The sequence below is a fragment of the Lygodium microphyllum genome, chromosome 23 (genome assembly GCF_053477565.2).
Source record: "Lygodium microphyllum isolate KBCC chromosome 23, Lygodium_microphyllum_v1.1.10, whole genome shotgun sequence".
Lineage (NCBI taxonomy): Eukaryota > Viridiplantae > Streptophyta > Polypodiopsida > Schizaeales > Lygodiaceae > Lygodium > Lygodium microphyllum.
In genome coordinates, this window is record NC_141157.1 from 45,281,165 (window position 1) to 45,304,346 (window position 23,182).

Here is a 23,182-nt window from a genome sequence, read left to right on the forward strand (position 1 = left end):
GATGGTGGAGGGTCAAGGTTGTGGATGCTACTAGAGGCTGGAGTGATTGATGAGTCATGCATAGGAGCATCGAGACACCAGTGTAGCCCCTACAATGTGCTTGTCTCTGCTGACTCCTGGTGCAACAAGCATAGTTGGAACTTGGGCGCTGGCTGGCTGTTGCGCAACTAATGCCAGCTGTGTTTGGAAACTTAGGAGTGGTGGAGCGGCACCCGTCGTAACCCAATTGCTAGCAAAACTCAGGAGTGGTGAACTTGGATTCCGACGGGCAAAACTTGAAAGGTTAAATATTTAAAATTAAAAACTCCCTGGAGCTTGACTTGGCAATTTGCAAAACTCAAAGGTTTAAACTTTAGGGCTACTAGCCTTAGAGCTTAGGCTTATAGCTTTTGCTCTTGGGTATATATTATTTTAATATTCGTATTACTATATATGTACACTGAGACTCACTGAGAGTTCTGCCATTCTCGTAGGTAAAACTCCTCACAGGAAGGACTTCACAGCTCTTGTTCCGAGACCATCATCCTTTTATTTGCATCTGAAGCCAAGCTGAAGATAAGGGCAGCCAACATTGATCATATGCACAGGTAGGATCATCGCCATGGCTTGTCGAGATCACAGCTTTCTTATTTACGCTCGATTGCCTCATGTTACTTGTCGAAGAGAGAAGGAGGCTGAGCCCTGCAGGTAGGCCGCCATTTGCCAGAGTAGATTGTGATTTTACATGTCGAAGAGAGAAGGAGGCTGAGCCCTGCAGGTAGGCCGCCATTTGCCAGAGTAGATTGTGATTTTCCTTCTCTTATTTGGAGTCTTGATCTTAGGGTGGGTGGACTGTTAGGGTTTTCTATTGTATTGTTACCATCCGTGTAGTCACTTGATTTTCTCCACCACAAGGTCTCACAAACTTTTGTTTTGCAAGGTATCCATGGCGCACGACCTCAATGCGGTCTTTTACGCAGATTACTACCACCCCATCCAGGCGGGCAGCATTGATGGAACTGACACAGCTCCCCATGACAATGCTGTGTACAGGGCTATGCTTGCTACATCTACGGGCCTTTGTAATGTCTTTCACCCTCTTTGCAAATTTGCACAAGTAAAGTAAACACAATGCATTAATCCAAATCACATGATTTAGTGCGAGGGAAAATAAGTTGAGTTATTCGGTGGGTTCCCATGAGACATAGCCAACAAACTGAATTAGTTTTCTAGAGAGATTGAAAGGGCACCTCAACGAAACTTATAACTAAGGTGAAAATACAAAGTACAAGATCGAGGAACAAAAGTAAAAAGAGGTTACTTCCCTAGGGCACCAAACTTTTCTAACCGTACAATGGGCCACAGGGCCACAAAGCTTACATCCTTGAGAGCTCACTTTTTATTTGTTTATAATGTCATAGCTCATGTTTCTTTAAATTCATCATTGGTTGTCAATCTTTGCAAAATTACTATAGCTCACATTTCTCCAAATTCATTGATTGTCCAATTAAGGAGAGATCTGAGAAGACACCATGTGACCATAGGCCCTCGAGTCCCAAGAAAGAGGTGTTTGAGATATTGTGAATTGGTTACATGTTACACGGGTGATTCTTACAAACTAGGCTTTTCATGATAGTAGTACAACTACTCTTCAGAAGAGCTTTGTCTTTGATCTTGTTGAGAAACACGGATCGAGAGCTAGTTAGTTATGGTGGACACAAATCAAACACATGATACATTATTAGAATGAGAGATTGTAACTCAAGTGAATTAGGTTCCAAGATAGATTAGCTTGGACTCATAAAGACAGTCTTGAGTAACTCAAACTGATAGTTCCATTACATTGAAATGAGTGTCAAGTACATGCTTATATAGCTTTTTGGATAGTACCACTCTTCCTCACTATGCTTATGGATTTTTGGGCATCTCTCATAGAGCTTCTAGAGCATACATCTTTTCTCATAAAGCCACTTATGGGCCAGCCTCTTTGGGGCACACATTCAATCTCTATGGGCATACATACAAGAATCATTTGCTATTCTCAACACCCCCCCTCAAATAGTGAGTTTCTATCCTTGTTGGCTTTTGCCCCTCCCTGCATGCTAATATGGATCAGGAGATTAGCTCTTTGGCAGCCTAGTCAAGTTAAGGCTTGAAACTTTACATCTTGGTAGGGTTTTTACATCCACTATGGGAAAACATGATCCACTTATTGGAAGTTTTTCAGTAATGGAAAGTATCTTCTTTATCTTCCTTTTGCTTCTTTGGCATCCTTTGGTGATGCCCTCGATCTTCTTGGTCTTCATAATGCTCTTTGACTTGTGCTCTAGTCTTCTTTGTGAGGTCCTTTTTCTTAGTGAGTTTGAGATGGATAGATACATTGCTGTAGCTTGTTATTACATAGATCTTGGAATACATAGTTTTAGGATTTTGGTGGCTTTTGAGTCATTGCAACGTTTTGGGCATGCATGATGAACACATTTCTCCTTGTATAGCTCTCGGTTTTGGAGTACATGGCTTGACATGGCATTGGACATTTGAGCATGGTATAGGCAAATATTTTCAAGTGCGAGAAGGTCTTATCGATTGGCTTTTCACTCAATGGCAGTGTCTAATCTCTTTTACAGAGTGCTTTGTGGGAATTACAAAGGATAATGCAAACTTGGTTTTACAATCAAGTGTTCGTAGGAATTGTCAAAGATCAAGAAAACCAGTATATAAGATCACTCTTATTCACTTTGTACCTTCACATGAAAACACCTTTTAATGTGATTTTAGGAATGAGTTCGGGGCAGAAAGCAGTGGGAATAGAGGCTAGATAGAACCGGTTTGAGAGTACGAGTGTGAAAGAGGTTTAATGGGTAAGACAAGGCATGAATAGGGTTTAGAGAAGGCAATATTAACCTTAAAAACAAGGGTTATTAAAAACAAGACTTTAGAAAATGAACTAACTGCAAATCTAGTGAGTGGCAATTGACTAATTCATCCGTGGGAGGATGGTTGTGCTTGTTGTGCGATTGCTCATAGATGTATAACTAGGGTTCAACAAGCTTGTAGTTGTTTCGCTAGTGCTCTGTTGCAAGGTTTTGCTCCTCTCTTGGAGAGTATATCCTTGCTTTAGTCACTTTTGTTGGCTTGTAAGCTCAGTCGTGAAGATCCGTGATGCTGGACCACTTCTTACCTTGCAAGAGCAATTGGAAGAGGCAGAGAAGAAACTTGCAGACTATGAAAGAGTGATAGATCACTGGAAGTAATAGTTCAACCAGTCTGAAAGAGAGAAGTTGCTCCACCAATCCTCTCTTCAATGTTTTTCACATATGCCGCACTTTACTCTGTCTCTCTAGAAAAAACTTCTTCTTTTCCTTTTTTGTCTCTGTAATAGAGAAGGCAAGTCCCTTGTTTTGCTTAAGTAGTCCCCTTGTGAAGTCAATAGCTACCAAAAGGACCAAGATGCTTTTGACTTGAAACCAGCTCTTGAATAATAATACTCTTCTCCTTCTTTGTCTCCTTCTTTGACAATGATAGCCTTCCAAAATGACAATGAATGAAATATATCTCCAATGCAATCTTCACACACGAGCCTTGAGTTTCTTGTGTAGCACCTGTTGTATTCCCTCCTTGAGCTTCTTTACCCCGTACAAAGCAATAGATGTTGGATGGCTTGAGAAAATAGAATGGAGATAGGCTTGTACAAGGAGAAGAATGAGAGGGTTTAGAATATACAAGGAAGAAAACAATGTTGGAAAGATGTGCCCACTAACTATCCAGCTCAGCCATGGCTCTGATACCATGTTGAGAAACACGGATCTAGAGCTAGTTAGCTATGGTGGACGCAAATCAAATACATGATACATTATCAGAATGAGAGATTGTAACTCAAGTGAATTAGGTTCCAAGATAGATTAGCTTGGACTCATAAAGACAGTCTTGAGTAACTCAAAATGATAGTTTCATTACATTGAAATGAGTGTCAAGTATATGCTTATATAGCTTTTTGGATTGTACCGCTTTTCCTCACTGTGCTTATGGGTTTTTGGGCCTCTCTCATAGAGCTTCTAGAGCATACATCTTTTCTCATAAAGCCACTTATAGGCCAGCCTCTTTGGGGCACACATCCAGCCTCTATGGGCATACATACAAGAATCATTTGCTATTCTCAACAGATCCATGTGAAGATATTCTAGTGTTTGCATAGAGAAACATTGAGTGTACACAAATGACTAACACATAGTGAACTCAGAAAAGAACACAAAAAAACAAAAAGGAGATGACATGTATCTGATGAATGAATGAATGTTCAAGATGAATGAGAAAAGAAGATGATATAGATGTGGGGGTGCAAGGAGTGGAAGGGTCCAACAACCATGGACTCTTGTGGGAGCAGCCTGAGGTGAAGTGTTGGGGAGTGTCACCTTTGTCATGTGCGGATCTTGAGTGCAGCACACCACAAAAAATGAGAGAGATGAAGTAGATTGGAGCTGAGGGCAATGTCATGCAATAGTGGAGGGCCAGTCAATGATGCGGAAGGCTGATATTGGATGCTGTAGCGGCAAAATACAGATCTGGCAATGATGATCAGCAGGTGATCAGCTCTATATGAAGGAAAATGCAGCAGCTGAGTGCCATGTGGCTGGTGGAACAGGTCCACTCTAGGCTGAGATAAAAAAATGTAGTTGCTAGAGGTCATGGCTTGTGGGGAAGCTTACGACCACAGGAAGGTCCATCGAACAAGCTGACAGCAGCAGGCTGATGAGGCATCAGTTTGGCTCCTCCAAAGTGTGGCAGCAGATCCAGAAAGTAGGGTGGCAGCTTTGGCAGGCTGGGCAGCATCTCAGCTGTCTGGCAGCAGCCTCTGATGATAGCTGATGAGGTAATAATAAAGATTGAGTGATGATGACAACAATTGTGGGATAGAGAGATAAAGCGATAAAAAGTGGTGTGCACCTTGAGTCTCTTGTATGAAACATGTTGGAGCCAAAAGAAGTATTTAGTGTCATTGAAACTAGCCTTTCTACTCGGATAGGGTGGTACTAACTTGATTTAACACTAATTATAGTAAGTATAAAATTACATAAACTGAAAATGCAAATGTTATCATTAATCTTGGACATTGGACAACGTGTTGGGCCCAAAACTTGGTGCCCCTTGCAGTATTTCTTTAACTTGTATTGCAAATGGATGGAGTATAACTAAGATTCTTCAACTTTCTCCACTAATGCGTCTTTTGTTGTCATAAATGACCAGCCAACTTTCAAATCAATTTGTCCTTTGATTTGTTGGGGGATTGATCTTCACTTGTGCTCCTTGGGAAATAAATTATCCTCAAGTTCAATGTTGACTGGCTGATCTCTTGAATTCTCATGAGATACATTGATTTCAACTCTGAAAATTTAAGTTTGAAGCATTGAAATTTGCATATTGTTTCAAGGTGGTTGTTAAACCTTGATTTCTGTTGTAAATTAGGGTTTATAGGAGAGATTTACCAAAGTCTTCACCTTCAATGGTTGGATTGCTGTAAAACTTGGAGCAAAGCTAGAAAATTGTTGGAGAAAAAAAAGAATGTTATAAGGAGAGAAAATTTAGAGATTTGTTGCGAGGATTTGGTGAAATTGAGCTGTTGATCCGGTTTTTCAATGCCAAATGGATTTACTAATAGTAAAGGGAGCGTTATAGACTGTAATCGTCAAGAAAAAGTGCATCAACTACGATCGCCAGCTTTCTCTGGTTAGGAGCATGTAATTGTTTTTACCAAAATGATCTCCAATCGTTGGGAAACTTCTCTCTTTAGCTCTAATTTAGCTTTCCTAAACTTGCATGGACAAGTTTGTCAAGTGGTAGCCTTCTAAATTGAATTTTTAGCATTATTCAGTCTATTAAATTATCATTTCTATGTTCGAAAAAAATTCTAACCAACTAACAACTAGATTAAATTGGCTAGGTCAATTTATCACCCAAGTGATCTTGAGCACTCATTTGGCCAATACTGATATTAATTAATTAATTAATTAATGCCAATTTCCTAGTGTCACCACTAACACTAATGGCAATTAAATATTCTAGGCTAACTTTGGACACCCAGTACTACCTAGTACTTGTCAAACATAACTTATTACAACTTTTATCTTTGGCACCAACTGATATCTCGGGGTCTTGGGTTCCATATTGTGAAATAATTGACGTGTACCTCACATATGTAAGGCAAATTTGCACATTAATTTTATAATCGGATGCAAAGCACAGTAATAAAAATTCACGTTCTTGTGATGGGCCACCCTCTTGAAATCCTTGTAGTTGTCCTCAATTGCATTGTAATGTGCCATAGCAAAACATAATACGTTGGAGTTTTCCAAAAGGCATCATAGTAAAAACAACATTGGCCACTGTTGCTTAGATATACTTATGCCCAAAGGCTTGCTGAAAATTTTCAACCAACATAAATAAAACATAAGACTCATAAAGAATCTAGGATTGTTGCCGTGAATCCATAGAATGCATTTCTCATTAGGATATCTCAATTGATTTGACAAAATAACTATAGCAAAGCATGAACCAAGTATAAACCATGGCTAAATCATCAATGGCATTCATAAGACATGCTGTTGTGCACAAAACCAGGTGAGTATCATTGAAAACTGAGGATTATCCATTGAAAACCAGTAACTAATAATCAATCTTTGATGATCATAGACCAATGCAAACTAATGCAAATGTATATTTTTCGAGCTACAGTGAGAACCAAAGTTCATACCAACTGTAATGACTTGTACACTAAATAGTGGCCTCATGGCAGACATACTATTAGTACAATACCTTTGGATGCATGTTGAATACATTCGAGATCCACTATACTCAAGAGCTGTCCATTACTGGAGAAGTGGAAGTGCTATCTCCCTCTCGAGTATAAGGTAATGCTCTAGACCTTGCTCTGTTGAACCTGACTGAGCTTGATTCAAAGTTGGCTCTAACTGAAAAGCCTCGAGATAAAGTTGCAACAACCGAGGATGGTGTGCCAAGTCATCCTCTTCCATCCACTTAGCATCTATTATAAGCATGGCAAGTACTCTTCAAGAGTGAGGAGATCGTCTCACAACTTACATGAGAAAAACTTGAAAGAGAAATTAAACTAGAACTTGATTGTGAGGTAACCGAATTACAAGAGAATACTCACAAGAGTGTGGCTTGATTAAACGACAAGACTTGATACAAGATAATACTAAAACAAGGCAAGAACTGGAAGAGGACTTACCTTGCAATAGTCTCACAAGTGGTGTTGGCAAGACTAAAGGGCTTGTAGCCCAAGATTCCTATTTATACTAGAATTAAGGAGGTTAAGGGGAAGCTTTTAGATGATGATATCATTGATGACATAAGCATCATTGACATAAGTGATGATATAAGTAATGTTGATGTAAGCATTGATATAAGCCTATTCTAAAACGTTCCAAAGAGTTATCTAAAACCTTCTTAGAATCATCTAGTACTTTCTCAAATCTTCTAGGATATTTGGAATCTTTTAGAAACTTCATGGAATTAGGGGCTGTACTAGCTTGCATACGAACCAAGGGTTGTCCTTGCTTGAGTGTTTGTTACATTACCTCCCCTTCTAGCACCAAGATCCACGAGGAGTGGTGGTGTGCTTTTGAATAGACTTGGGCTTGGTTGGATATTGAAGATGAAATTTGCAAATCTTAAAAGGAGCTCTTCGAAGATGTGAAGCTAGTTTCCATGTTCGTTTACTTGCATCATAGCCCTTCCAATGAACAAGAAGTTGTAATTAGCCTCTTGAAATTCTTGAATCTAGGATTTTGTCTACCTTATAATCTTGGCGATCTTCAATTATGATTAGAGGTGATGGCTTTGGTATCCTTCCAGGGATGCTAGATATATGACATGGCTCTAAGATTAAAACATGGAATACAAGATGGATTTACATGAACGGGGGAAGCTGAAGATGATAGGTGATTGGATTTACTTAGCCAAGTGTCACCAAGTGGTGATGCTTTTTGCAGTTGCTTTCCTTATTTACTTATATAAATATTTTATTTTTATTTTCTTTAGTTGCTGTTGCTTTTTACCCCCAGAGTTCTCTTAGATTAACCCGGGATCTTTGCATGGCCAAAAGAGGTAGCCATTGGGACAAATTGGACCAATGGTTTGTTTGAGCCTTGGGACCGCATTGAATGGGCACTGAAGAATAGAATGCCAGTGGTTGGGACTGTGTGCTTAGCCACTGGAGATGGTGGAGGACAATGAGCCTGGCCAAGATAGAAGATGCATATGTGAGAATGTCCATGGAATAAAAGTCACCGTAACTGAGCCACATTACACTTTTTGATGGGTTACAATGATAAAAGTTACTCAAAACAACTTGAGGAATGCAAGGGTCACCATCCCTAAAATTTAGGGAGTTACTATTTTTGGACCCCAAAATCTGTTTGTGCATTATCTTCGTTTTTGCACGAGGATTAATTCTTTGGTCTGTGCGGAGGTCAAATTTTGCACCGATCATGGAGAATTTTAGACCACAAGGCTTAAACAGGAAAATTGTTACATGTATGCCATGTGTCACTATTTGGGCAAAAATTCCCAAAAGAGAGAGAGAGCATAAAAAAAAAACCGTAATAGGTAGGAGGCGCAGATCTGAGAGTGAAGTTTTCAAGGGTTGAGGGTAGATTGCTTCAAGTACATCAGCTATGGAGAGTACTGCTTCGTCTCTAACTCATGTACGGAGGTAGAGCTTGCTCCCTCTGGTCAACTCTCTCTCTCTATTCTTAGAGAAAAGGCTCTGCATGATGGGCTGATTCCATCGAATGTATATTTCTGTGTTTTCTTTGCACTTCTGCTGAGGCAAGAGCCTCACTGTCTAGGTTCAGGAGCATCTGATAGCTTCTCCATTGCAAGAACTAAAGAAAGTGATGACCATGCCACATGGGAATAAGGTTTTCAGCTCTGATTTAATGCTGTTTGTGGGATTGTTTTACTGTTGGAATGATGCCAAGGTCAAAGGGTTTGCATTCCAACTGGTATGGAATAGGTCTGGAATGGAATAAGGCTGAGAACAAGTCAAGAAACAGGTAAAAACAGTAAACACAGAGTTTTGCAAACTGCAATTCTGCACTTGAATTATTGAGTTATGGTGACAGAAAGTGTTTTCCTACTTGGGATGTTGTTTTGGATATGCTGGACAGTAAAAACAGTAAATATAGAGTTCTGCAGATTGCAATTCTGCACTTGAATTATTGAGTTATGGTCACAGAAAGTGTTTTTCTAAAAGAGATGCTGTTCTGGATATGTTGTACTGTCCTTATGCAGTTGAGATTTACTCAGAAAAGATGAAACCCAACTGTTCACAGGTTTTGTATTTTGGAACATTTCATTTTTTGTAACTGTCCATCTTTTAATTGATAAAGAAATACCGGGAGGGGCGCCGGTCTTCGGGGCCAATCTGGTGTTGAGCGAGGGAGTGAGGTCTTTGTTTGTGTGTGTATGTGAAAAGACCAGGTATTAATGGAAGGAACTACCGCTTTATGTGAGTCATAGACCGGTTTCACCAAGAATCTTGAAGGGCCCAAATCATTGATAATTTAGTTTTTGGGAGGGGCGAGAAGAACGTAGATTGCATCGAAGAAGCCAAACTTAATCTTCGATTTTGAAAGCTGGGTGTTGCATGCAAAGCTTATTTGCATTTCTCTTGTATGTCTCTTGAGCTTGTTAGATCTATGCTTGCAACTCTTTATGAATATCAAGAGCTAAGTCTATAGCAGTTGGATTCTTCTCCTGTGATCTAACATGATTGTCTATCCTTGGGTATTGACCATAATTAACAAAGAATGATGTGAATTGAGTGGAGGCATGGAAGGAATTATTGTATGCAAACTCGGCAAGGGGTAATAGATCCACCCAATTGTCTTGATGATAGTTGATCGTGCATCTAAGATATTGCTTCAAGACTTGATTCACTCTTTTTGTTTGTCTATCACTCGATGGGTGATTGGTTGAAGAAAGATTCACTTGTACTCCTAGAAGTTTATAGAGCCTTCCCCAAAACCCAGATATAAACTAGGGGCTGCGATCACAGACAATATCATTAGGTAACCTGTGGTGTCGATATACTTGTTCCAAGAAGAGCCTTGTTCCTTACTCTTGGTTGTTGGGATAAAGTGTGCCATTTTTGTGAGTCGATCAACCACTACCAAGATGGAATTATAACCTTTGGAAGAAAGTACTTTGACAATGAAGTCCATGGATAAAGATGGCCATGGCTTACTTGGAACAGGTAATGGTTGAAAAAGGCCACGAGGTCGATGACGAGGGACGTTAGCTTGATTGTACGTGTCATGAGAATGCACAAAGTCCTTGACTAGTTTACACAGTTGCAGCCACCAAAAATTCCTTGAAACTAGCTCGATTGCCTTGTCCCCAAAATGCCCTACTGAGGGGAGATGACATTTCTTTTTGAATATATGCACTTGCAAAGGATCGAGAGGATTACAAAGGAATCCTTTATAATAGAGCAACCCATTAATGCCCTAGAAATCCCTTTGAGTTTGTTCTTGGCCTTGATGTAATTGCCTTCTTATATCCTTGGCAAATTAGTCTTTTGTAATTTCCTTCTTGACCTTTGATAAGAATCCAAAGTCTTTCGGGGCTTTGTTGATAACTGCCCTTAACTTCAGTTGCTCGGGTTTCAAGATTACTGAATTCTATTGGTCATGGGCTTCATCGCCTTCTTTTGGTGCCAAGTAGGAACTTTGAGATAAAGCATATGGCTTACCTTGTTGGTGGCTAGGCTTATAGGTAATGACGAAGTCCAATCTAGAGAGGAAACCACTCCATCTTGATTAGCAACGATTTAAGACATGAGAAGTCATAACTAAATGGGTTATCCCCATGTAGTGATTTTCATCCTTTGCTCCTTGTATCCCTATCCCTTTTCTTTGGGCTACTCATGCGGTCACATGTCCATGCTTGCTTAGTCCATTCCCACTTTTGGATCCATGATACATACTTCATGTTTGCATGGTGGGCACTTTGGGATTAATTTTCAAGTGTACTCTACTCAACCACCCTAACCACCCTACCCACCTTTTCCATTCTATGACACTACCACTCCTATTGCTACGGCCAAGAATGCCTTCATGGATAAGACTCATTTTAATGGGTTGAATTTCACCACTTGGTCGAGCTTCATGCAATAGGTGCTTGAATCAGGGCCTTTGGGACCTAGTTGTTGGTCTAAAGCCTATGTCATACCTGACTGGCAAACACTAAATATATTCGTCAATGGAGAGTTTGCAATACCACAGCCGATTTTGAGTTAATGCAAGGGTTGGTTTTTGAGTTTCACTCTCAATTATATATTTTTCCCTCTCATTTGAGCATTGGAGACATCTCATTGACCAGTGTGTGGTATGAGATTGCACTTGATATATCAATTTTGATTTTGAGCTTCAGGAGATTTCTATCAAGGAGATGGTCTAAAAGTCAAGTTGGCTGAATATTGGTGATTACTCGCCGAGTTGGGTATTAGTGGCTCACCGAAGTCAAGTAAATGATGATTAGGTTACATTCTTTCTCAATAAGCTTCCTGAAAAGTATTTTCACTTTATCCAACACATCATCTTGTTGCCTTGATTGCCAACCTTCTATGAGCTCGAATGTCAGTTCTTGCATTAGGGAATGAGGAGGAAAAACTATAGGACATGCAAGTATGCTTTGCCGCAGGCCTGGACATCAAACTCCAGTCCCCCATGGTGACCCTTGGACGGACCATAGGGGTGATAGATGCTCTAGGTGGTACTATCAATGCATCTATCAGCCATGCTGAGAGTCATGACTTTGTATGCTAGTAGAAACGGGCCGCCTGTGCCAGTGGCCACTTGATCACATCCCTTGGAGCTCTCCACTGTGGGGGACTCGAAAGATAATGCTCCAAAGTGTGGGACCTCGACACTGGCCCATTAGTTAATGTCCATCATGCAACCAGGTCACTGGTGTGCAAATAGTACTAGTCCTTCTTCTTCCATCCACTGGGAGATGTGGTCGGCCACTTGACTCTTCACCTCCTCCTCTATGTGTTGTTGTCCAATCCCTTGAGTGAGAGGACCGAAGGAAAAAAGCGTAGTTTGGTCCATCCGGTGGTGCCAGTAGATGGATCTTGCCCCTCCTTGACTTACAAACCACGAAGATCCCCACCTCTAGAGGTAGTGGGAACACTCCGCGCTCCGCAACTCTCAAGTAGGACCACGGGCCACTGCGGAAGAACTCTTGTAGTAACAGCTGCGCTTATCTAGGGAAAGTGTGACGGGCCGCAGGGACAGATGAGCTAGTGGTTGTGTGGGAGGGGGAAGACTCCTGGTGCGAGCAGGATGAAGGCGTGTGTGGCTTATCACCTCCTTTGGGAGGAGGGGGGTTGGATCTGGGGGAGACCACCTGAAACGGGTGCGGATGTAAACGCCCTGAACAACGTAGTATGCTTAACAATTATGATATTCGCTTGTTTTCGAGATTTAATATAAAAGAGAATGAACACTTAAAGCTGAAAATGAAAATTACTTACACAATTACAGCCATGAAAATGTAAAAGTAAGGGAGACAAGATTGAGGGTTGAAGATGGGCGACCCCCCCCGAAGGAATGTATTTCTACTCAACCCAAGTCCCTTAGGGAAGAGCTCAGTTACAATCCACCTGAGAGTGAGGAGAAGTAATTCTCACTCTCACAAGATCATGCAAAGATGTACAAACACACATGCATTATCTATTATGCAATGATAAGAACTGATTTCTTTACAGTATGAGAGAAGAAAGAGGGGAAATCAGCCTTTCTCCATCGTTGATGAGCAGTACATGGATAGGGCTTGCTTCTTGTTGCTAAAATGGAAGAAAGAGCTTGAGAAGGAGGTGCTGTAATGAATTTACAGGCTTGCTGTCCTGTAAAACAGCAGTGATGGAAGAGGGAATATGGAGGAATTTGATAATGGAGAAGTGGGGGATGATGATGGGGATGGATGGGGCCAGTTTGTGGCTATCTGTGGGTGCTGTACATGAGTTTACAGCAAAGAAAAATGATGTTGAATGAAGAAAAACGAGCTCTTATTTATAGAAGAGGGAAGAGCTAGTACAAAAGGGGAAAGTGGAGTAGCACAAGATAAGTGTCCGGCCACATGTCATGAGATGTGACAAGTGGTGGGACACTTGGAAACTTGTGTGACAAGTGTCTTGACACTTGTCTCTTCTTTATGGCCTTCCTTTTTGGGTTGAATACTGTCAAGAATAGAAACAACCAAATTTAGTAAGCACAGTCAGAGTACAGAATTTACTATTTTTAGAATGACATCCCTATTTTTTAGGACTAGCATTTTTAGGCTAATTCGAGGCTTCTAAAATTTAGGGACCTCTTAAAATTTAGGGACCTCCTAAAATTTAGGGACCCCCCCAATATAGGTGTCATTTGAAAGCTTTTTCCGTGTACATCGCAAAAACGGTATCAGAATCTTCATGTGACTTTCCTATGCAAAGAAATGTGCATTTCAAACTTTCAGCCCGCACATGCACATTGTACAAGCATTTCATGATCATGCCATCTTGTTGATTGTAACTGTCTGTTCTGGCGGATCTAGCCCACACTTCAAGGCATCAATTCTTTCTGTGTGCGAGTCTAACCCTGATATGCGTGAGTTCTGGTCACAGACGCCTAATCGGGCCATATAGGTGGAAGTGTGAACTATCTTTTCTCTAACCCATCGCGTGGGTCCACCATAACGTGTGACCACTCATCAGTGGCCAGCTCCAATGCACTTTTCTTTGTATCTAATTAGTGCAAAGGAAACAAATTTAATAAATCATTATATAGACAAATTAATGAAAAAGGATACAAATTTTGTTTCTATAGAGTTGTGACAGCCCTCTGGCTTTTATTCAGCTGTCCTCAGTTAAAAAGCTTCTTGATATGGCTGAAGAATGTCTGGGTAATCTTTCATGAATTTTTCATCTATCCACTGTGCATCTGTTGTGGGCAGATTCTTAAATTTTAGTAAGAATTTTCGTGTCACAAGGCCACTTCTCGTGGTTCGATCCTTGTGAAACAAAATATGTTCAGGTTCCAAGAGTTGCTCTGTTTCTTCATCTTCTGGGGGATCTTCAGTAATGGGTTCCTTTGGTTCTGGTCCTATGTAAGCTTTTAGCAAACTTACATGAAAAGCATTGTGTATTTTGCAATGAGCAGGAAGCTCAAGTCGATAAGAAGCTTCATTTATTTTCTCAATCACTTTGAAGGGTCCAAAGTATCTACTGGAGAGCTTTGGAAAAGATGAATTTTGACCGGAACCTTGTTTGAGCCTGCTTTTATTAAACTTTAGCAAGACACATTGACCTTTTTCAAAAGCCAAAGGTCTTCTTCGTTTATCTGCTTGCTTCTTTTGTCGCTCTTGGGCAACTTTTATAGTGGCTCGAACTTGATCCATTGTTGTTTTTAAATCTGAAGCAAACTCATTAATAGTAAAAATCTTATCTTTAGTGCGAATAATTGGAGGAGGAATCACTTTACCCTGTACTATTTCATTTGGAGCTTTCCCTGTGGATGAGTTGTTAGCGATGATCAGTACCTGGCCGTACAAGCAGACTGGTCGGACTGACCAGTCGGACTGCCACGTGGCTGTCCGACCTGTACTGGTCAATCGGCTGCATTTAATGCAGCCGACCTGCATATTTTGGGCGCTTTCTGGCTGGCTATTTATAGCCGATGTTCTGCACTGTTTCCCTCACTTCTGATCGCAGGTTTCAGGCTGGAGATCGTGCAGACTGGAGCGGACTTCGAGGTGAATAGTACGTTGCATCGTCGAGGTGGAGACACGCAGTCCCGCGCATTGCGGCCGTGTACATATCTGCATATCTTTGTATACAGCACACTTATACAGTAGATCTTCATCTTCCACTGTCTCTCTCTCTTCTCTCTGCGTTCACTCTCTCTCTCAGTCTTGGTCCCACGCTTCTGCATCGCTGCACTCTGACATGGTATCAGAGCAGTGAAGAAGGGCTGATTGAGTGAAGAACCTACCTGAAGAGGAGATTCCATTGCGACACAAGGCTGCGTTTCTAGTGTTCGAGGGCGAGCGGGAGGGCTGCGCATCAGAACAAGGCTAAAGCGAGCGTGGGCGTGCGGGAAAGGAGTCCAGTTTGTGGATTTACTACTGTTTACTGCTGTTTAAAGAGGAGGAAGGCTGAGTTTTCAGCTTTCAAGTGTAGATTTTGCTTTTTCATCGCCTCCGGCGGGTGAAGAAGGTACGGGATGTGGAAGAAAGAGCCCTAGCAGGCTGCGTTTTCACGGTCAGAGGGGACTGCTTTTGCGTTTGTGAAGGCATTACAGGTGAAGATGTCTACAGAGATTGACTTGGAGTTCCAAACGATCATGGACCGGAAGGTGCCTGTCTTACCGGCTCTTCCCGCAGATCAAAAGCTCGATGGCGACAATTACTACATCTGGCACGTGATGATGTTGGCCATCCTTGAGTCCTACGATTTGGCGGAGCTTGTATAGGAGGAGATCGACCGGCCCTCGGTGAGAGATGAGTCCAAACTCTCTTCCGATGCTCGTGTGGAGTTGGCCAAGGCACAGTCTCATTGGGACAAACTGAATGCCCGGATTCGTTCTTTTCTTTTTCTGTCTTGTACTACAACCGTGATAGCCCACATCGAGCACTTGACGGTGGCTCGGGAGATATGGCTAGAGCTTGACCAGATGTATAACTGGATGACCCTTAAGAAGCGGGTTTCTTTGGAGGTGCAGATGCGGACCTTGTCCGTGAACAAGTCTTCTTCGTTGCGGGAGCACATCAACAAGCTTAGACAGCTTCAGAATGCGGGGAAGCCGATTTCCTCCGAAGACATGGCGATCACACTCTTGTCCCAGTTGCCGGCACGATTCGGTGCTTTCTACTCCGCCCTTATTGCTTCGGGGCGAGAGTCTACTCTTCGGTGGGAAGAGCTGGTTCCTATGGTCCTGGACCAAGAGGAACAACTGAAGGGACAGCATGCTTCCAAGTCGGAAGCCTTGACAAGTCAAGCCTCTTAGAAGAAGGGGAAGGACCAAAAGAAGAAGGAGAACAACAAGTCAAAGAAGGACAAGGACAAAGAATCCACATGTCATATTTGTGGAAAGACCGGCCATTGGAAGAAGGATTGCCCTGACAAAGACAAGAAGGACACCAACAAGAAGGACTCGAAGGATTCTGGAGCGGTGGCTGCATATTTGTGGAAAGACCGGCCATTGGAAGAAGGATTGCCCTGACAAAGACAAGAAGGACACCAACAAGAAGGACTCGAAGGATTCTGGAGCGGTGGCTGCACCCTCATTAGCTGCGTTTCTTCATCTAGCAGTCATTGAAGACTCTACATCAAAGGCTTCTGATGTTGCAATGACAGCTCCCCAGGCTCGAGAGTGGATCGTTGACAGTGGTGCCTCCCGGCACATGACTCCTTCATCAGTTGGTATTGCCCAGTTGCAATCTTCGCGTGGGCAAATTCTCATTGGAGATAGCTCTTCGGTGTTTATTGCAGGACGGGGTGAGATGCAGCTTATTCCAAATGGACGTGGTAGTACCCATACCTCAGAGGTCTTGCATGTGCCAGGTTTGGGGTATCATCTACTTTCGGTTCATAAGATTTGTTCACTTGGACTTTTGGTGGAGTTTGACAGTGATTCAGTGCGAGTCCTTGATCGTGGGTCAAGGAAGGTTCTCTCATCAGGATATGAGGAGAACGGCATCTACAAATTGACGTCTTCTACCGCCCTCCCTACTCTTCTTCTTACCTCTCAGACACAGTCAGAGCTATGGCATGCTCGGTTTGGTCACCTCAACTATGATTATCTTCGGAGGGCGTCACGTGGACAGCTTGTTCGAGGGTTGCCGGACATAGTGGTGAGCCAGCAGCCATGCGTCTCCTGCATTCGTGGGAAGCAGCATAGGGATGCGATTCCCACCAAAGCTTCGCGGCGGTCTACTTCACCGATGGAGCTTGTATCTACGGATCTTTGTGGCCCTATGAGGAACGAGTCCTTGAGAGGAAGCTCGTACTTCATGTTGATCGTAGATGACTGCAGTAGGATGACTTGGGCATATTTCTTGGCGTTGAAGTTGGAGGCTTTCTCCCACTTCAAGGATTGGCTTCTCTTTGAGGAGAACCGATCGGGCCGGTGATTGAAGACCTTGCGATCCGACAAGGGTGGTGAATTTGTTTCTAATGAGTTTGCTCCTTTTTGTGCAGATAAAGGTATTCGCCAGGAGTTTGCTAACACAAATACTCCTCAAGAAAATGGCATTCTTGAACAGAAGAACCGAAGTGTGATCGAGATGGCGCGCACCATGATGGAGCACCGACAGACACCTCAGTTTCTGTGGGCCGAGGCTGTGGCTACTGCAGGCCACATCCTTAACCGATCCCCCATTTCGGCCGTTGATGGGATGACACCTTTTGAGGCTTACTTTGGGACTAAGCCCGATGTTTCTTATTTCAGGGTTTTTGGGTGTGATGCCTATGTTCACATTCCCAAGACTCATCGTGATAAATTTGAAGCAGCTTTCCGAAGACAGGTGTTCGTTGGCTACAACTCTCAGTTCCAAGGCTATCGTTTGTATGATCCCGTCAAGCGGGATGTGTACACCAGTCGAGATGTGCGGTTCGTGGAGGTTCCGGCCATAGCAGCGGGTGAGGAGCATCCCGTTCTTGAAGATCCAGGGGAGATTTGGGCTCCCGCGACAGTTCCTTTGGAGCCCGCGCCTTTTGATTCTGATTCTGTTTCTGATACAGAGTCTACTGTTGCACCGGTCACCCCCGAGGAGTTACCATCGGTGGATATCCCAGAGTCTTCAGTTGATGGAGAGAGACGAGGAGAGGTCCGGTCTCCTCCTCGTTGGGCACGTGACACACTCCGAGATTCAGGGATCGAGGGGGTCCCTGAGGAGTGGGGACCGCAGGATGGTCCGCGGCGGTCACGGAGGCACCATGCGCATTCTATGGAGCTTGTTTGCTCTAACTATTGTTTGATGACCCGTGTTATGCAGGATTGAGAGCCCACCTTCGTGAAGGAGGCTTTATAGTCCGCACCATGGAAGAAAGCTATGGAAGCCGAGTTGGAGGCTATTGAGAGGAATGGCACTTGGTATCTCGTACCTCGCCCCTCGAATAAGAAGGTGATTGGCGTCAAATGGGTCTTCAAGACCAAGTACCTTAGCGATGGTTCTTTGGACAAGCACAAGGCTCGCCTTGTTGCTAAAGGTTTTGCACAGTGCCCAGGGATTGATTGTCATGACACTTTTGCCCCCACTGCTCGTATGGCGACTATTCGAGCTGTTCTTGCCTTGGCTGGCCATAGGAGATGGCCTGTCTACTAGTTGGATGTGAAGTCGGCTTCCTTAATGGTGATTTGAAGGAGGAGATCTATGTCGAGCAGGCTCCTGGCTTTGGATCTTCAGATGGGCAAGTCTATAGGTTAAAGAAGGCCTTGTATGGCCTCAAGTAGGCTCCGCGTGCATGGAATGAAAAGATTGATTCGTTCCTTCAGCCACAGTTGGGATATCGGCGTTCCAAGGCTGATCCGCAGCTTTATGTACACACTTCCGAGGCTGGTTGTGTGCTTTTTGTGTTGTATGTAGATGATTTGATTGTCACAGGTGATCATGCACAGAAGGTCAAAGAGACGAAGGCAGCTTTACATCAGGCGTTCGAGATGACGGACTTGGGTCTCCTCCACTTCTTCTTGGGCCATGAGATTTATCAGTCTCAGAGGGGGATTTTCATCTCTCAGCAGAGATATGTACAGGAGCTCTTGGTTTCTTTTGCGATGGAGGATTGTTGGACCATTTCTACTCCTATGGATCCGAATTGGAAGGCCATTTCACATTCAGATTCTCCCATGGCGGATGCTTCCCGCTACCGTCAACTGGGATCATTGATTTGGCTCCTCAACACTCGTGTTGATCTTTGTTTTGCTGTTGGTCTCTTGGTGGGGTTCATGAGTGAACCTCAGACGGTGCATTGGCAGGCTGCCCAGAGGATACTTCGGTATTTGAAGGGGACATCTGACTTAGGGATTCATTATCGAGCTGGCACAGGTAGTTCCGATCTTGTACTTGCAGGTTCGAGCGACTCGGATTGGGCTGGCGATGTGGACCACAGGTGGTCTACGACAGGCTACTGTTTTACCTTGGGTGCAGGTGTTATCTCCTGGAGTAGCAAGAAGCAGTCCACGGTAGCCCTTGCGTCTACTGAGGCGGAGTATCAGGCTGCGTCTTCCACCACATGTGAGGCTGTGTGGCTTCGGAGATTGTTGGAGGAGCTTGGCTGTCCCCAGACTTGTCGAGCTTGGCTGCAATAATCATATCATGACCTTGAGGTGTTCTTGGAATACCTGAGATGAAATCCATTGTGATAGATTCCCATGGATCTTTGGGCACTGGAAGAGGTTGCAATAATCCTGGAGTCTTCTGCCTATCATACTTGGATTTTTGGCATACTAAACAAGCCTCAATGAAGTTATGTGTATCTCTTCGTAATGTTGGCCAATAAAAGTAGCGCTCAATTGCACTTAGAGTGGCTGCCCTCCCTCTATGCCTTGCATAAGGGGGTTCATGACTTTCTTTAAGCCTTTTGTCGAACAGGAAGAGTGACACAAAGGCGATTGTTCATGAGAAGGTAACCGTCTTTGATGGAATAATCTGGATGAGAACCTCCTTGCTGTAAATTTGACCAAATTGCTGCAAAATCAGTATCTTCATCATAAGTATTCTTCATCGTTTGAAAATCTTCATGATGAACCACTGTAATAGTTGCAATGCGAGGCACTCTAGAAAGTGCATCAGCAACTACATTTTGTTTCCTTGGAGTGTACATAATTTGAAAATGAAACATAGACAAGAAATTTTCCCATCTTGCATGTTTCTCCTGCAAATGCTTTTGAGTCTTGAAATACTTCAAGCTCTGATGATCAGTTTTAATAAGGAATTCATTGCCTAAAAGATAATGTTTCCAGATCTTCAAAGCATGAACCACTGCTAAGAGCTCCTTTTCATAAATGTCATACCTTTTCTCCACATCATTTAGACGGCGGCTTTCAAAGGCTACCGCATGGTCTTCTTGATTTAGCACTGCACCAATACAATCACCGCAAGCATCTGCTTCCACCACAAATGGTTTTACCAAATCTGGAATGATAAGAACAGGTCCAGAAGTAAGAGCTGTTTTCAGCCTTGTGAAGGCTGCCTTCTCTTTTTCCTTCCATTGGAAAGAGGTCTTCTTCTTTGTAAGGTCATGAAGTGGAGAAGCCATATGTGCAAAATGCTTGATGAAGCGGCGGTAATAAGAGCATAAGCCAAGAAACGATCGCACCTCATGTACATCATGAAGATGAGGCCATTCTTGGATTATCTTGATCTTTTCAGGATCCATCTGAATCCCTTCAGAAGAGATGACATGCCCAAGGTAATTTTTTATTTTATGCATGAAAAATTCACTCTTTTTACCATTTACCAAGAGTTGATTTTGTTGAAGTAATTGTAGAACAATCTCCAAGTCTTGATGATGCTCCTCTTCATTCTTGCTAAAGACAAGAATATCATCAAAGAAAGTACCGACATATCGTCGATGCTCTTTAAAGATGCGCTCCATCATTCGATTAAAGGTGGCTGGTGCATTGGTTAATCCGAAAGGAACCACCAAGAATTCATAGAGACCGTATGAAGTGCGGAAAGCAGTTTTGTGTACATCTTGTGGTATTACCCTAATTTGATGATAACCACTCTTTAGATCAATGCGGCTGAAAACCTTTGAGCCTCCTAGATGATCCAAAATGTCGTCAATTCTGGGAATAGGAAACCAATTCTTCACAGTGATTTTGTTGAGGGCTCGATAATCAATGCACATCCTGAATGTGCCATCTTTCTTTTGAACAAGAAGAACCGGTGAACAAAATGGTGAGCTACTTGGCCTAATTAGCCCACGGTTGAGTAGGTCTTCGATTTGCTTTCTGATTTCTTCTTGTTGAGGACGGCTCACATGGTGTGGTGCTATATTAGGAGGAGAACTGCCTGGAATAATATCAATATGATGGTCTTCTGGCCTTTCTAGGGGAAGCTGATAAGGAAGATTTTCCGAAAAACAATCTTTATACTTTTCCAAGAGTTGAAGTCGCTCTTGGTTTTCAGCATTCATATTATCTTTTACATCAGTGACATAAAGCAAACAACATTGAACACAATCCTTAATTGCTCTAGAGACTTGCAATGGCTTACCATAGGTATGGTGTCTCTAGAAACTCCAGCTTGGATCTCGTACTTCTTGCCTTTGTTGGTGAGTTCTACCTTCTTTTTCTGAGAGAAGATGGTTGAATCTACTCTATGATTCCAGGGCATGCCAAGAATCACATCACAACCATTAAGGTCTTCGATACAGAAGGTATCTTCGTCACTGTAGCCTTGAATTTGAAACTTGAGCTTGCCAATGTAGGGTGTCACAGTCTTCATTGTGTCACCTTCATCGGCATTTAAAGCTTGGCGAACTTCTGCCGGAGTGTCCATCTCTTCATTCTTTAATCCAAGCTCTTTAGCTAATTGCAAGAAAATGACATTTTCATTCGCCCCAAGATCTATCAAGAATAGTGTTTGCTTACCTTGCAACTGTCCCCAAGCTTTTAATAATTTGCGCATCTCTGGAGTGTGAGTTGTGTTTGCAACTACATCACTGATAGCATTGATTTTCACTGGCGACTTAGGCTTGTTGTCAGAAACCTTGCTTTGTCCTTTGTTTGGACATTGCTTCGCTATGTGGCCTGTTTGTCCACATTTAATGTACTTCCCTTCTTTCATGAAGCGCTGCTGTTCTTCTTTGGAAAGTTGCTTTGCTTGTGGGTATAGATTGGAGCGAAATTGAGGAGTATTAGGAGGTGCATAGGGCTTCATCTTCTTTTGATTTGATGGCTGCTTTTGCCGTTGATTTTGTCCTTCATTTGGGGCTGAATACTCCTTATCATCAGCTACTCTCTTCTTATTATTCTTTTGGAATGATTTGTTGCCATTGTGCTCCATTTCCCATGTCTCAGCATGGTCAATGAGTTCCCTTAGAATAGAACAATGATAATGATTAAGAGCAGTACGAAGTTTAAAATGCAAACCTCCTTGAAACTTCCTAAGCTTTTCCGAACTGCTGATCTTCTTGAAATGTTGGATCTTCAAAAGTAGCTCCAAAATCTCTTGGTATAGTCACCAAGTGACTCATTTTCCGTTGCCAAAGCCGATCCCATTCCATTTTTACATCTCTTTTGAAATGAACAGGAAGAAATTGGCTTTGTATCATGCGAACAAAGGACCGCCATGATTTTGGGGCAGCATGATCATATTCCAACCCCGTCCACCAAGTATGGGCTAAGTCGGTCAAATGTAAAGCTGCAAACTTAATCTTTTCTTTTTCTTTATACTTGTCACGACCATACAAAATTTGAAATTGACGAATAAACTTCAGAAGGAGATCAGGATTTCGGGAACCATCATACATACTGAACTTGATCTTCTTTTCAAGTTGAGATAGTGACTTAGTCTTCTTCTTCTTCTTCTTATGCCTTCGTCCATGCCCGGATCTTGAGGTTGAAGATGATGAAGTGCTTGATGGGGATGAAGATGGAGACGAGGGTGAAGAATGTCGACGCCTTTGACGATGATGAGGTCTTCCACGAGAAGGGTGTAACTCTTCGCCACTAGAAGAGGGTCCATCAGAGTAGGAGCCAGATGACTTTGAAGAAGAGGATGAGCTTCGACGCGATCTCTTTCTTTGTCTTGAAGTATAATGGGACTGTCTCTTAGAAGTAGTTGGACTTCTTGATTGGCTCCTTTCATTGGTATGGCTTTGTCTCCTTGAAGCAGATGGGCTTCTTTCCTTGAATTCTTTGGGATTCTCAACTTTTTTTAGTTTGAGAAGTTGCTCACGAATTTGCTGATTCTCCTCTCTAAGACTTTGAATAGCTTGAAGGATAGCACTCGACTAATCCATTGAGACTCTAAGAAAAATATGCTCAAGCACTCAATGCAAGGGCTGAAAACAAACAAACTTATAATTGTAAGCACTACCAGTGTTGGGGTGAGGACCGAGCCAAGGCTCTGATACCACTGTAAACGCCCCGAACAACGTAGTATGCTTAACAATTATGATATTCGCTTG

The 23,182-nt window shown here is 42.6% G+C and overlaps 1 protein-coding gene across 10 annotated transcripts in view; it reads left to right on the forward strand.

The window, feature by feature from the left end:
• The first annotated feature begins 439 nt into the window (after nucleotides 1-439).
• LOC148016133 (RNA-binding (RRM/RBD/RNP motifs) family protein) overlaps nucleotides 440-23,182 on the forward strand; it is a 70,214-nt gene continuing 47,471 nt past the window's right edge. For 4 of the 10 annotated variants that reach the window (XR_015688070.1, XR_015688071.1, XM_087664095.1 and 1 more), the window contains exons 1-2: nucleotides 442-757; nucleotides 920-1,061. Coding sequence is in view for 6 of the 10 variants with exons in the window: in XM_087664095.1 (XP_087520221.1) it covers nucleotides 926-1,061 (136 nt within the window). In the remaining 4 variants the exon portion in view is untranslated. Of the gene's footprint in view, nucleotides 758-919; nucleotides 1,062-23,182 lie in introns of those variants that run through there. The other 6 variants (XM_087664096.1, XR_015688072.1, XM_087664102.1 and 3 more) reach the window with 6 other exon arrangements.